Source organism: Salmo salar, chromosome ssa19 (genome assembly GCF_905237065.1).
Source record: "Salmo salar chromosome ssa19, Ssal_v3.1, whole genome shotgun sequence".
NCBI classification, from domain to species: domain Eukaryota; kingdom Metazoa; phylum Chordata; class Actinopteri; order Salmoniformes; family Salmonidae; genus Salmo; species Salmo salar.
The window spans coordinates 74,044,873-74,061,089 of record NC_059460.1 but is presented as its reverse complement, the minus strand read 5'-3'; the positions used below and the strand labels follow the sequence as shown (position 1 = coordinate 74,061,089).

At 42.7% G+C, this 16,217-nt stretch overlaps 1 protein-coding gene across 2 annotated transcripts; it reads right to left on the bottom strand.

Annotated features, from left to right (window-relative positions):
- Positions 1-4,951: 4,951 nt before the first annotated feature.
- On the bottom strand, positions 4,952-16,217 carry cox4i1l (cytochrome c oxidase subunit 4I1, like). Of its 2 annotated transcripts, XM_045702721.1 has the most exons (6): positions 16,072-16,217; positions 15,014-15,107; positions 14,494-14,574; positions 14,185-14,352; positions 12,344-12,475; positions 4,952-5,327 (listed from the first exon to the last, which is right to left on the bottom strand). In XM_045702721.1, exons 2-6 carry the CDS (start codon positions 15,105-15,107, stop codon positions 5,194-5,196), a joined length of 609 nt encoding a protein of 202 aa, XP_045558677.1. In that variant the 5' UTR covers positions 16,072-16,217; the 3' UTR covers positions 4,952-5,193. The 2 variants fall into 2 exon arrangements, with proteins under 2 accessions (XP_045558677.1, XP_014015122.1); XM_014159647.2 differs by lacking the exon at positions 14,494-14,574.

Sequence of the window (16,217 nt, the reverse complement as noted above, 5' to 3'; positions counted from 1 at the left end):
CTCCCTGTTTCTCTCTTTGTGGAACTAATGTTGACAAGGACTGAAGGAAAATTCTCCAGATTCTCTCACTTATGTTCTGCGGGTAAGAAGCCCTTTTCAAGCACGCCTGAATGTATTTAGCCGGCCCTACCCCTTGACCCAAACCCTTCGATGGGCCGTGCATCCGGTTTCTGTGTGAGCAGAGGGTGTTGAGAGAACCTAGATAAGCGTCATGTGGAGGATCATGACTTTCGCTGACCCACCTGGTAAAGGCCTTTCTCCCATTGGATGCTCCACAGAGATAAAACTGTTAATCCCAAGCAGCTGTGTGTGTGTGTGTGTGTGTGTGTGTGTGCGCGTGCGCGTGCGCGTGCGCGTGCGCGTGCGCGTGCGTGTGCGTGCGTGTGCGTGTGTGTGTGTGTGTGTGTGTGTGTGTGTGTGTGTGTGTGTGTGTGTGTGTGTGTGTGTGTGTGTGTGTGTGTGTGCACTAGCTCCAGAGAACAGAGGAGCTACTGAAGCTGCTATGGGAAAACAAGATTGATAGGGCTTTGGTTTGGTGATGGTCCAGAATCCCCTCCACCTCCCAACCAAGGTCACATATTGGTGCATTCCACAGGTGTGCTTCTGCTGTTACTATTCTGCTATTACACTCTCCCTCTTAGCTACAGCGTCTGTTCTTCTCTCTCAACTTATTGTCTTTTTATCTCCCCCTTTCTTCAGTTTTTCTCTGTCACACGCATGCACGCACACACGCACGCACGTACGCACGCACACACACACACACACACACGACTCATTCTCTCTCTCTCTCTCTCTTTTTCCCTCACACACACACGGCTCATTCTCTCTCTCACACACACACACACACACACACACACACACACACACACACACACACACACACACACACACACACACAGCTCATTCACTCTTTCATTCGCACACACGACTCATTCTCTCTCTCTCACACACACACACACACATACGGCTCATTCTCTCTTTCATACACACAACTCATTCTCTCTCTCTCTCTCACACACACACACATACGGCTCATTCTCTCTGTCATACACACACACGACTCATTCTCTCTCACACACACACAAACACACACACACACACACACACACACACACACACACACACACACACACACACACACACACACACACACACACACACACACACACACACACACACACACACACACACACACACACACACACGGCTCATTCTCTCTCCATCTCTTTGTCACTATCTCTATCCCACTCTCTCACCCCCTCGTTTCCTGGCTTGTAATTCTTAATTGGCTAAAGCTAAGTCCAGACAAACATATGGATCAGTGATAATGGTACATTACAGGGATAATGGTACATTACAGTGATAATGGTACATTACAGTGATAATGTTTTTTTTAATGTTTCTTTTACCAAATCTGTCTGCTGCCACTTCCAACCAAGAGAGAGATGCATCGATCACCTGGTATCATATAACAACCCAATGACGGGAGGGTTGATTTCTCATCAGTGGAAGCAGACACCGAGGCACCACTCTTCCCATCAGGGAGACATTTTATTTTTAAAGCCTCTTATTGGACAGAGCTGGTGTTCCACGGCCTCTGGTTGGTTACTTCCGATGTGTACTGTAACTACTGTCATTGGATCTTCTGAATTGCTATGTTCTTAAAAGCAGGTGTCGGTTCAGAAGGGTACAAGGCTAGGATTAAGATAGAAATGTATCGTGTATCTTGAGTTGAGATGAATTAGACTGCAACCCTGAAATTCCAGTTGCAATGTAATTAAAATAATGCTGTGTAGTTTGCATATAGTATATTAACTAAAGGTTGTAGGATACACCATAGGGTAAATCTTTTAACTGTTTCTGACGATTGTGTGATAAGACTGTTAAAGCTGAACATACAAAGGACGCTCCAAAAAAGTATTGTTTGGCAGCTTTTTATTTTCCCACTGCTCCCTCTCTTATCTGGCTAGACAGATCAGGTCATTCATTTTCATTTGAACTTCCATAGTCTTTTTTTGTTTCGATCCTCAGTTTTCACAGTTTACCTTGCTACTCTGTAGGCTACGTGATAAAAATGCAAAGATGGAGAAATCCTATAACACTGATCATAACTACATTTCCATTTGCTTTTACTCATTAGAGCACAGAGGTCCATGAGACGTCTTCCTAAAGCTGAGATTGGAGTGAGCAAAAATAGCAAAAATATAACAGACACAAAAAAATTGATGAATCATGATTTCCATATGGAAATATCAAAATATATAAAGACAGACTTAAATACGATGCACATGCATCTCGAGTTTGGCAGTATCAGTGAAAGCAATACTATACTGCAGTTCATGGTCTTGTATCATCAGGAAAATGTCTGTAATGCAGAGTGGTGTGATGAGATCCATCAAGATCTTCAACTGCACTGAAGATCACAAATATGTTATGGAACTAACGGTTTTGACATTTTTCTCTCTTCAGAAGGAAACAAAATAAGATTTGAACAGCACATAGGGATGATTAGTTACTGGATATTGATCTGAACAAAAACCATGAAGAGGTGATAGTCAGCCTACCAATCGTACCGAAACAGTGAGGGCTAGGTCTACAAACCACAGTTTGTGTTGAATTAATATTTACGTGTTTAATTGATATTTCACTGCCAAGGCAGGAGTAGTTTTCATAAACTGTACACAGAGCTGCTAGTATTTGATTGTTCCACATTGTATTATGTCTATGTTGAAGAAGCCACATGAGAATTACTGAGGTGAGATGAAATTAAAGAGAGTCAGATATGGAAATAAACAAGAGAAAATGTTATCTTGTTTTATGAATTCTTGGAGTCAAAGGACCTGTTTTGCACCTGTATTCTTGGAGTCGAAGGACCTGTTTTGCATCTGTTGTTGACTAAAACTGAAACACGTAGGACAAACAGAAGAAAATACGATAGTTCTGTATCATTCTTTTTACCTTCTGTTGTTGACTTCTTAGCAAACCAACTTTCTCAGTGAAATCTAAATAGAATTGTGGTAGTACCTACATGCACATAAATAGGTTTACAATTAAGTTATTTTAATGATAATTCTGTATTTAGACTACGCCTCTAGTCTCCATGGTAATATCTAATTGTATAGCCATGCTATTTTCATTATGAATGACGATAACACTTTAATCTCTCACTCTTTTAAACTTGTCATATCTTTGATAGTAGTTCAAGCATGACTATCTGGTTGTTTTTTTTTAAGCGGTTTTGAAGAAAAAAGCAACGCTTGGGATCGGAGTATGCCATGACACAAGCATGAATGGGTATTTTTCAATATTTTGTGTTCTTCTGACTAAAAGATCTGTTCGATGTGTATGCTTTGAAAGGAATTGGTAGCCTATCTCACTGACTTGGTTGGAGGTACTTTGGCTTTGTTTACACAGACAGACCAATTCTGATCTTTTGCCCAGTTCTTTTGATCAGAATCAGATCTTTTTCCAATAATTGGGAAAAAAGAGCAGAATTGGCCTGCCTGTGTAAACACAGCCTTTGAGACGACTTGGGCATGAAATTTAAAAACATGCTAATATCCGGTACATTGACTTGCATCGGTTGTTGGTTAGACAATGTTAACATCAGCGGATGGTGGCAGTGGCAACGTAAACAAACCCAAAGAAAGTATTGTACTCTGTCATTGTTAATAGACTGCTTACTAGGAACAAAAACAAATATGTAATTTTGTAATTTGGTGTACTATCCCTTAAACATGAATAGCACTCACATTATGCAATCTCCTAACTGCACAGTACGGTATGGAATATAAAAAGACCTCCATAGCCTGAGGTGCTGTAAGGTGTGTGTGTGTGTGTGTGTGTGTGTGTGTGTGTGTGTGTGTGTGTGTGTGTGTGTGTGTGTGTGTGTGTGTGTGTGTGTGTGTGTGTGTGTGTGTGTGTGTGTGTGTGTGTGTGTGTGTGTGTGTGTGCGTGCGTGTCGTGCGTGCGTGCGTGCGTGCGTGCGTGCGTGCGTGCGTGATGAATAGTATTTGAGGAGGTGTGCTGAATCCACTGGGTACTAAAGCTTCTGTGCGCACACAGACACACTTCAGGGTGGTATTTATCATAGCTTCCCCATTGCAGTATTACAGTAATAGTCACCTGAGGGAAGGAACAAAGCTGTGAAGTGTGACAATGACTCGTCGGGAGGTCGCTGGCATCAAAATGCACCCAGGTTTATGCCTGTACCAAATGGCAACCTCTGCTCTCTATTTTACCTGCCTATCTACTGCTGTTGCAGCTGCTACAGAGGACGATGGTGATGATGGTAGCCATCGCTGATTACACTATGATCAGCCCTATGATTAAGATGATGATCTGTATTCATCCAACTGTGCCAGGGCAAGGCACAGTCTAATTACTATGTCTCCCTGGATAACCAGCTGCTGGTTCCAAATTAAGGCTGCTTTAACCCCTCTCAGCATCCCACACCCGCAGGACTTAACCCCGTCCTCAGAATTCCAGTGTGGGAGCTACATCCTGCTGAGAACTTGGGAATTAATTTAATTTGAGTCCAGAGCTATCACTGTTAAGAAGAAACTGTATGTAACACTTGGACTACATAGGAGGAGAAGAAAGAGAATTTTAAATCATGTGGAAAAAATAAGTAGTGTTTTTTTAGTTAGCAGTTTCGCTTGCGGGGTAGTTAGTTGTGTGGATAGCTAGATAATTGCTGGCATCGAGGCCTGTTTTTTGCGAATTGTTCGGGCATCAAAAATGATGACGGTCACAGAATTTAAGACTATGTTTAATTTCAGGGTTGGAACTAAATGTGGCGAACACGAGTATGTTTAGTTTAGCTTTTTCAGAGACAAAAAGGAATGCAATTCCAGAAACATGTGCTTAAAAATTCAGAAATGTTGCTGCAGCTTATCAACATTTCGACAGAGATTTTGCAAGATGAACAAAATCTGACCTTTAAAGGAAATTGGTCACAGTTTATGTTTATTTGGTTTATAGAATGAATCCATCTTAAAATAAGAATTGATGTTCAGCCCTGAAAGTGAGAGCAATGTTACTGAGGCACTTAAAGGGATAGTTCACTCGAAATACAAATTAACATGATTTCCCACTTACCTTTAACTACAACCAAGGGAACTGGCAAAATCATGTTCATTTGTATTTAGAGTGAACTAACGCAACAAAAACGGCTCATATACACACAAGTTCCTATTTCCACTGCTTCTTCGCGTAGTCCCAGTGATAGGCAAACCCACCGATGGGGTTTATCCTCATGTCAATCATTCTCTGGGTCTGCTTCTCCACCCATTCATCAGACAGAGTGTGAGGAACCTCGCCAAACACTGAGAAAGAGAGAGAGAGAGTGAGAGGGAGAGAGAGGGAGAGAGAGAGAAGGAGAGAGAGAGTGAGAGAGAGATAGGGAGCGGGAGAGAGGGAAAGGGAGAGAGAGAAAAGAAGAGAGAGAAAGGGAGAGGGAAAAAGGGAGAGAGAGAGAAAGACATGACTGTTGCATTAGACAATGTCAGTCTCAAGAGATAAAACGTGACTGTCTCCACACAATGGCAAAACTGTGTTGCAAGATGTTTTTCTGGATCATACAAGGACGCAAAATGGGTAAACATCATTTATAAGAATCAATTGTTTATTGTTTCAAGAATCTTCCAGGACACTCTTCTTGTAAAAACATTGTCTCAGTGAGGCAAACAGTTTGGGCCTGTTTCCTGGACAGAGATTAAGCCTAGTCCAGGGCAAAACAACTGGCATCAATGGAGGATCTCCACTTTTTAGCCGAGGACTAGTATTATTAAACTGTATCCTGGAAAACCGGTCTACAGTCAGGTGTTTTGTGTTGTCTTCCTCAGTGCATTGGATGAGACATTGCATGAGACCAAAAAGGCATTAGATAAATAGTCATCTTGAGGTAGTTCGTCTTGAGTGTCAGGCCATGTACACCAGTCCGTGCATAAGCAGAAGTGAACTCAGCCACACTTGAGCTGAAGTAAAGAATCTATTATTTTAGGTTCGATATTAAAAGCACTTATGTTTTGAGTCTGCATGCATGAAGCTATGAAGTCATTCTGCTTAAATTCCTTTACAGAAGGTGCAAGGTGGTTCAACCATGAACCATGACAATTTGACCAACTCAATGATCCCATTCGCCTTAAAGGGGATTGTTATTTCTACATCAAACAAATGTTCATTCCATTCAGTTACTAACTAATGGACACTCACTCAGCCACAAGACAGTTAACTTCACACATAAAATAATGGCATAAACAAATGTAAAACTGTTGATTGTACAAAATCCCCCCACCCACCCACCCATCTAGTCTTCATACTGCCGCTACACTGGAGGAAACAGGGAAGGTAGTAATTAATCATGGCACCAGAGCGTACAGCAGACAGAAAAGTGCCAAATGCCCTTCTGTCACGTTATCTTCAGTGGTAGAGTGATTACACAATAAAGAAATGAGTGTTAGTGAATTCCAGGGGCAGCATATTGTCTGAGAGTGAGCCCAGAGAGAGTGCAATACATACAACCAACAGTTAGTTAGCAAGCTAGCCTGCCTACACTCAGAAAACTTAAAAGGGTTCTTTGGCTGTCCACATAGGAGAACCCTTTGAAGAACCCTTGTTGGTTCCAGGACAGCCGAAGAACCCTTTTGGAACCCTTTTTTCTAAGAGTGTAGCATCAACCAACAGTTAGCTAGCCCTAGCCTACACAGCATTAAACAACAGTTAGCAAGCCTTAACCTACCTAGCAACAACCAACAGTTAGCTAGCCCTAGCCTGCCAAGCATCAACCAACAGTTAGCAAGCCTTAGCCTACCTTGTATCAACCAACAGTTCGCTAGCCCTAGTCTACGTAGCATTAAACAACAGTTAGCTAGCCCTAGCCTACCTAGCATCAACCAACAGTTAGCTAGCCCTAGCCTACCTAGTATCAAACAACCGTTAGTTAGCCCTAGCCTACCTATAGTAGTATCAACTTTTTATCACATTTGTCTATAGATGACGGGTGTAGTGGAGAAATTAAGTGTGAAATGAATAGATTATTATGTTATGAAACAGCTTCTCCCTATTAACTGTTAACAATGCTACTGTAAATCACAGGAGGTTGGTGGCACCTTCATTGGGAAGAAGGGGCTTGTGGTAAGGACCGGAGCGGAATCAGTGGAATGGTATCAAATACATCAAACACATGGTTTCCAGGTGTTTGATGCCATTCCATTTGCTCTGTTCCGTCAAAGGGGAGCTGTCCACCCCTCAGCAGCTTACTGTGCTGTAAATATACCACACAGTGAGGAGGGTACTACGGGAGGGTACTACTGTACTGTGCCAACTGAGAAGTAAAGCACCTATACCCATGGGAGAATTTCAACCTTCAATATTCCAATGCCTAGAGAGCTACTCTAACATCACAACGCTCCAATATCAAAACCAACCTTTGTGACAAAATGATGCTATTTCGCTGAAGCACTCAAAGGCACACAAAACCATCAACTACAAGGAATACCAAACATTCTTTAAGGGAGCATTCCCAAAATGGGAATTCTGTGGGAACGGTGAAAGCCACTTGTGTGTCGGAATGTGCCGGAGGCGGGTGGGAATGAACCTGTATCCTGAGGGGAAGAGAGAGATTGGGAAAATCACCATTGATCTTTATCCGCTCTATTAGAAGAGTAGCGAGTGGTAAAGTCTATCCAGGAAGCAACTATTTTTTTCTCTAATTAGGTGGAGGGAGCCCCCTCAGCGTTGCATGCACCCTGCTTTTCAAGTCCCAACCTGAACTCCAAACTAAGGGAAATACCCCATCCTAAACTGAATTGCCTTCCCGTCTGTCTGTGGGTCTCCCTCTTTTTGTCTCTCTCTCTATCCGTGTATCAGCCTCTTAATTCCTCTTTCCTTTCAAGTCCCTTTATCTCATTTGCTCATTGACACACTTCACATCAACCTATTTTTCTTTTGCACTCTCCCTTTTCTTTCCTTTCTCCTTATTTCACTTGCCCTTTGCTTTGCTTCTAACTCCATCTCTTTCCCTCTCCCTACCTTTGTTCCTCACTCTGTTTCTCTTCTCTTGTCCTGTGTGTCTCCTCTCTCTCTCTCTCTCTGTTCTCTGCCTCTTTCTCTGTGTTGTGGTCCTATTCATTTCCTGGCTGGCTTTCTCCTGATATAGCGTTTTACTTCCTCCCTGAACGCTATGGGGTTTCTCAAGGAGGAGATGGAGAGAAAGAGAAAGAGAGAGAATTTGTGTTACTTCCAACAGATAGACACACACACAACCTTGAAACTAGACCAGGTGCTCATCACCATCATTGTTAACAGGGTGTGTCTAGGGGGATTCCTCAACTGAAGCCCTGGCTCAAACACCAGTGTGTTGTCTCTCTCTCCCTCTCTCTCTCTCTCTCTCTCTCTCTCTCTCTCTCTCTCTCTCTCTCTCTCTCTCTCTCTCTCTCTCTCTCTCTCTCTCTCTCTCTCTAACACAGCATGATCCAATTATTTTAGCTTGTGGAGAGATTGAGTGAACTCTGTTAAATAGGGAGCGGGTGCTGCAGGTGAAAAGGCTGTGTCTACTGCAAGTCTGACACTGTGAATCTGAGATCTGCACTACAGTAGGCTAATAGAATACCAGAGTTGACCATTTTCTTCCTGGTTGACTGAATATACACTTATTTAATAATCCCTGATATAAAGTATAACATTTTCGATTTCAGCCAAGCCATAATATATGTTATTTTTTTTCTTTAGCACATGGCCTATCGGTCTATAATAAAAAAAAAAAATAGATATATATTTTGTGATACAATGCTAATGTTATGATAATTAAATCAGAATCACTTGTACCGAGACCATTCTCTGTAAGGGCCTGGATTAAGGTTTAGTACAACCCAACACTGCACCAAACTGTCTAGTGAAGTAACGTCTAGTAACACTTAGCTTTAACTCGTTCCATTTCCACTGCATTATTTCTACAGTACTAGTGTGAGATGTCAGAAGAAGTCATAAGAGCGAATGTATAAAATGACAGAAATCAGCCGTATGCAATCTAACCAGGCCTTACTCTTTAGCTAGCTGACCATTAAACCAAGTCTGTGTAAAGTCAGTTGGCATAATCTGATATCAGGTACTTTTATTCATGCTTATCACGTTATGTCATCATAATTAAAGCAGAAAGACAATTTATAATACATTAATAAATTAAGACTGGTCTAGAAATACAACAATACAGCATTTAGTGTGTATAACAGGGACACTCAAGTGAGTCTACCTTTAAAGGACAAGTGCAGTCACAATTATGTGCCATGTGTTTCATATTATATTATAAACTGGGTGGGTCAAGCCCTGAATGCTGATTGGCTGAAAGCCGTGGTATACCAGACCGTATACCACGGGTATGACAAAACATTTATTTTTATTGTCCTAATTACGTTGGTAACCAGTTTATAATAACAATAAGGCACCTTGGATGTTTGTGGTATATGGCCAATATACCACAGCTAATGGCTGTGTCCTAGCACTCCACGTTGCATCGTGCATAAGAACAGCCCTTAGCCGTGGTATATTCGCAATATACCACAGCCCCTCGGGCGTTATTGCTTAATTGTACAACAGCTGATAAACTAGCACTATAAAAGTGTGATATTTTTAAATCTGTGATATTTCCTGATAGTTACTGGTTGAAAATACAATCTACACAGGACCTTCTAATCAGCAGGATTGCATGGGCAGGAGTGTCAGTGTTCCAATGTGACATCTTCATGTGGTGAATTGGTTAATAGTGTCATGTCCTGACCAGTAAAAGGGGTTGTTTGTTATTGTAGTGTGGTCAGGGCGTGGCAGAGGGTGTTTGTTTTATGTGTTTCGGGGTTTTTGGTGTATGTTCTATATTTTCTATTTCTATGTGTTTATCTGGGTTTTCTATTTCTATGTTGGGGTTTTGGAACGACCTCCAATTAGAGGCAGCTGGTTGTCGTTCCCTCTAATTGGAGGCCATATTTAAGTGGTTTATTTTCTCTTGTGTTTGTGGGTGGTTGTTTCCATGTATAGTTTGAGCACCTTACAGTACTGTTTTCGCCGTTTGTTTTGTATGAGTATTTTTTCCTTTCTTTAATAAATAAGAAGATGAGCAATTTAACCGCTGCATATTGGTCCGATGATTTCTCCTCTTCAGACGACGAACTTTATGACAGAACCACCCACCAAAGAAGGACCAAGCAGCGGAGGAAGGAGCAACAGAGGAGCTATTTGGAGTCATGGACATGGGAGGAGGTCCTCGACGGTAAGGGTCCATGGAGCCAGGCTGGGGAGTACCAGCGCCCGAAGGAGGAGCTGGAGGCAGCAAAGGCAGAGCGACGGAGGTATGAGGCCTTATATCCTCCATTTCAGGAGGAGAGGAGGCAGCCCCGCCCCCAAAAAATGTGGGGGGGGCACACGGGTAGTTTGGCTGGGCCAAGGGTGAGCCCTAAGCCAACTACCCGTGCTTATTATGGGGAGCATTTGGCATGGAGAGCACCGTGCTATGCAGAAGTGCGCACGGTCTCGCCCATCCTCACGCACAGTCCGGTGCGGTCGATACCAGCCCCCCGCAAGTGCCGTGCTAGAGTGGGCATCCAGCCAGGACGGGGTTGTGCAGGCTGTGCGCTCCAGACCTCCAGTGCGGGTTCATGGCCCAGTGTATCCTGTTCCTGCTCCTCGCACTAGCTTTGAGGTGCGTGTTACTAGGCTGGTGCCTCCAAAGCCAGCCCCACGCATCAGGCCTATGGTGCGCCTGCCCAGTCCAGTACGTCCTGTTCCTGCTCCTCGCACTAGCCCTGTGGTGCGTGTCACTAGTCTGGCGCCTCCAAAGCCAGCCCCACGCATCAGGCCTTCAGTGCGCAGTCCCCGTCCAGAGCTTCCGGCGACAGTTCCACGTCCAGAGCTTCCGACGACAGTTCCCCGTCCAGAGCTTCCGGCGACAGTAGCTTCCGGCGACAGTTCCCCGTCCAGAGCTTCCGGCGACAGTTCCCCGTCCAGAGCTTCCGGCGACAGTGCCCCGTCTAGAGCTTCCGGCGACAGTTCCCCGTCCAGTGCTTCCGGCGACGTCCCACAGTCCGGAGCCGACAGAGACGACCCACAGTCCGGAGCCTGCAGAGACGGCCCACAGTCCGGAGCCGGCAGAGACGGCCCACAGTCCGGAGCCGGCAGAGACGGCCCACAGTCCGGAGCCGGCAGAGACGGCCCACAGTCCGGAGCCTGCAGAGACGGCCCACAGTCCGGAGCTTGCAGAGACGGCCCACAGTCCGGAGCCTGCAGAGACGGCCCACAGTCCGGGGCCTGCAGCGACGCGCCTTAGCCCAGAGCCTTCAGCAGTGGTCTACAGCCATGAGCCTTCAAGGGGGGTGGGCAGGTTAGGATGGGGACTAAAGCCGGAGCCTGAGCCACCTCCGTAGTTGGAGGATTGGGGAGGGGGGGTGTAGCACGGGAGCCGTCGGTGACGGTAGCCACCCTCCCTTCCCTCCCTTTAGTTTGGGGTTATTTTTTTGTGGGGTTTTGTGTTTCGGCGCATCCAGGGTCTGCACCTTGGGGGGGGGTACTGTCACGTCCTGACCAGTAAAAGGGGTTGTTTGTTATTGTAGTGTGGTCAGGGCGTGCCAGAGGGTGTTTGTTTTGTGTGTTTCAGGGTTTTTGGTGTATGTTCTATATTTTCTATTTCTATGTGTTTATCTGGGTTTTCTATTTCTATGTTGGGGTTTTGGAACGACCTCCAATTAGAGGCAGCTGGTTGTCGTTGCCTCTAATTGGAAGCCATATTTAAGTGGGTTTATTTTCTCTTGTGTTTGTGGGTGGTTGTTTCCGTGTATAGTCTGAGCACCTTACAGGACTGTTTTTCATCGTTTGTTTTGTATGAGTATTTTTTTCCTTTCTTTAATAAATAAGAAGATGAGCAATTTAACCGCTGCATATTGGTCCAATGATTTCTCCTCTTCAGACGACGAACTTTATGACAAATAGACCAATAACAAAGAGAGTTACAAACCTCTCTGCCAATAACAGGTTTCCTCTCTGCACTTAGACCACTCCCAGACAGTCCTAGCTCAATTCTTGCTTGAGAAATAGTTTTTTGCTAAAAAGCTACTTTTGACCTTTTTAATGGAAATCTATTACAGTACAGTTTTTTTGTTTAAAAAAAAATCTATTACAGTGAGGTACTTAATTGTAACAAAGGAATTATTTGATATTGATAAATGATTTGACTTTGATATAATAAAAAAACAGCTGCATTTGGCTTTTAGCTGGCCTAGGTTCAGCTCTCCTGATCCACTCTTTACCCACTATATAACAACAACTGAAATAATGACAAAGTGACAGGGAGACCCACCAAAGATCCTCTGCCACCAGACCAGCATGCCAGAGAAGCCCAGGAAGATGAAGACCCCTCCCAGTACCGTCTTCCACTCACTGGAGCCTCTCCTCATCTCAGGGTAGGTCAGCTCATGGGTCAGACGGTACACTATCAGGCAACAGGAGGGATGGAGGGAGGGAGATGAAGAGAGAATGAGAGAGACAGAGAACGAGAAAGAGTTCATCAGGATTGCATATCAATGTTGAAATAATTTTTTGTAACTATCTGATTGAAAATGAAGAGGGTTTGATACATTATGTAATTCAAAGTATTTCTTTGCATAATTGCTTGACACAAATCATATTTCATATTTAATTCTGATCAAAATTCAGGAGTCACTGTCTTCATTGTGAGAAGACAATATGTATTTTGATTACAATATTATATGCAAGATTATTGAAGCTTATTATCAAACTGGTGAATAATATCTCTTTGAGTTGTCATCTCATATGGGCAGCCTAGAATCTGTTCAGAACAATGCACCATGAGAAATAACTCTTGCATAAAGTGAGTTTATATTGCCACCTTGTGTTTGAACTACACATTGTCAATATTCAAGTAATGCTCATGCAGATTCAACAGTAACAGTGATCTTTCACCTATTTATGAACGTTAGTGGTCAGTATTACACCTTCACACCTAACGTCCTAATCCTATTAAAAAATTAAAACTCCAAATCTAATCAAACTAATGTGGTCATAAAACAAGATAGGAAAATGGCACCACATTTTTACTGCATTAGAAGATTCCAACGTTAAACGCTCAGACTGAATCTATTGAGAGTTGTATCAATTGACAGCTGAATCTATTGAGAGCTGAATCTATTGAGAGCTGAATCTATTGACGGCTGAATCTATTGACAGATGAATCTATTGAGATGAATCTGTTGACAGCTGAATCTATTGACGGCTGAATCTATTGAGATTAATCTATTGAGATTAATCTATTGAGATTAATCTATTGACGGCTGAATCTATTGACAGATGAATCTATTGAGATGAATCTGTTGACAGCTGAATCTATTGACGGCTGAATCTATTGAGATGAATCTATTGAGATGAATCTATTGACAGCTGAATCTATTGACGGCTGAATCTATTGACGGCTGAATCTATTGACGGCTGAATCTATTGACAGATGAATCTATTGAGATGAATCTGTTGACAGCTGAATCTATTGACGGCTGAATCTATTGACAGCTGAATCTATTGAGAGATGAATCTATTGAGAGATGAATCTATTGAGAGATTAATCTATTGAGAGATTAATCTATTGACAGCTGAATCTATTGAGAGCTGAATTTATTGTACCTTTGGAGCACTTCCAGATTATGTTTTTCAAAACATTATTTCTACCCATTCACCTGCTATAAATGCAATGCAGCCCAGTACACCATACTGTAGGTGTGTCTCTGAATTAAAGATGCACTATTACCCAGTGAGCGATTCTAAAGAACTGTATACAGCCCTTTCCAACATAAAGGGAGAGCTTTCTTATCATGTATGAAACACCTGGGGCCAAAGTCCCTCATTGTATTACATGAGGAAATGTGATTGTAATTTGTATTTAACACTGTCAAACATTTAGAAATAGTTCAATTCCTTCGCCTTTGTTTTCATATGAATGGATATTTGTTGACCCACCGAGGTCATTTTCATTAGGCACCAAATGGAAGCAAACTATCTGAAACAGGGGGTAACTACCAACAAGAAACTGCAACTGTCATTTCCCGTTACAAAACAATTTAAAACCGTTTCTGTTGTGTGCCCTGGTGAACATAATCCAGTTTTGAATGTGATTTGATCACTAGGATTTACATGCAATTTTCTCCTCCTTGGTGAGCTTGGTCCAGGGCCCCTTCTCCTTCTCCTTGAGCTGCCTCTGCTCTGAGTTGAGGTTCCTAACGAATGGAACGTCAGAGAGAGGAGTGTCTAGGCGGTTGTTGTACTGTGGCACTGAGGGGTCAAGCACATCAGGGCTCACATCTATATATTCGGACACAAAAACAGAGACAGACAGTGACATCAATGGTGCTTGGTAAACTGATTGGAAACTGTCTTTATTTGTAATGTTCGTGATATAATGTATTTCAAAGATCCAATCAAATTTAGCCTACATTAACTCACACAGGACAGTCAATGATGTTATCACTCCCTCTACTGGCCGAATAGTGCGTAGTCCAGCGCCATACAGCACTCCCAATGACCCTGTGACATGGTTGGCGCAAAGACCAGACCTTGTGGAATGTGATACCCATAATTTGTGCCTTAACTGTCTGAGTGGCTCCAAAGCAAGTGGCACTTGACAGCTTAATCATTATACTATGCCAGTCTTGTCTGAAGCACAATTTGCGCGGATTGACAGCTTAATCATTATAGTATACCAGTCTTGTCCTAAGCACAATTTGCGCGGACACCCTTGTTACCAATTAGCACCCTGCTTATATCATGAAAACCAAACAACACTGTTTTAAAATGTGGCCAATGTGCATTGTGTAGCGGTTTTGGCAAGCGAGTGTAAAAGTATGAGAGCGCGTATTTACAAATGTATTTGCTTCGGGGTAACCTATCAAATCAGACCTCGGGAGATGACCACTCTCGAATGTAGCCTAAACTGTGGGACATGAGACTTATAGGAAGAGTTTACCTTTTCCATGAGCAGCCTGCACGCTGCTGGTAGATGAAAGTGGTCTCCAAAACCAGCTCTTCAGCCCGCGCACGAGTGCTCGAGAGGTCAACATCTGGACAGATACAAAGCTATGGTAAGGTCACTTTATACAAAGCAGTTGCAGTTATGGTAGGACATTTAACTCTTAACAGTTGCATAAAATATATAAACCCAGTTTCCATGTACGGTATTAATTTGGGGTGAAATGGTAAAATATTCAAAATATAACACCTTCTAATTTTGAAGTTGATTTGGCCGTTGTCAAAATCACATTATGGGTGGATTTCTAAAAGGAATGTTTCCTATGCAACACCAATGGGGCGCATATACAGTATTTGGTTCTGTTGAGTAAACCAATACACCATAAGCAGTAAACGACAGCAGAAGTTGATTCGGAAATAGCGCCCAGCCGACTGGGCCTCATATTGAGCAGGTGTCGGGCAAACTGAAGAATGCTGCTAACTCGAGTGTGGATGTGTGCGCACCGACTGTCACGTAGTGCTTTGGGTGCTAAAGAGTTGCTACATTTACAACAAGGGGGCGCATGCATGAGATACTGTATGATGTTTTATTGTCAATTCTGCAAACCAAAAGGCATTTTATTGTGCATTTGTACGTCTCATAATGCCAGACATTTGCCCAATAGCCTACGATAAACCATCTATAACAAAAGGAGCCAACAATCTCCTATGTTATAATAATTTTGCTGACAATAAAATAGCCTATGCATTGATATTTCCCAAAAACGACTTCACACGCTTACACTTGTAATTGATTGAAATCTATTCATAGCGACAAACAAGCTAACATTTAATTAATTAATTTGTGAATGGAACAAGGTAGCCTATAAATCCAACCATTTGGGTTTAAAGACAAAGAACAAAATATTATCCAAGTGTTACAGGTAGTCTATATATATTGATAGGTACATCTGAATGTTGCACACTTGTTGCGTAAACGTGAGTGTACATACAGTTCCTGTAGCATGAATAACAATAGAAGGCTTTATAAGAAATCATAATTTCTAAAAGAATTACCTTTAAATATAGGGATTTTATTCAGCTCTCTCTGTCTGTCCGATGTGCCTACGTGCTATCTCTATGGGAGTGTATGGACAATTTATAATGTCTATGTAGAGTTTTTAGTCAGGTGTCCCTCACTATCAGTAGAAACAACCAATGAG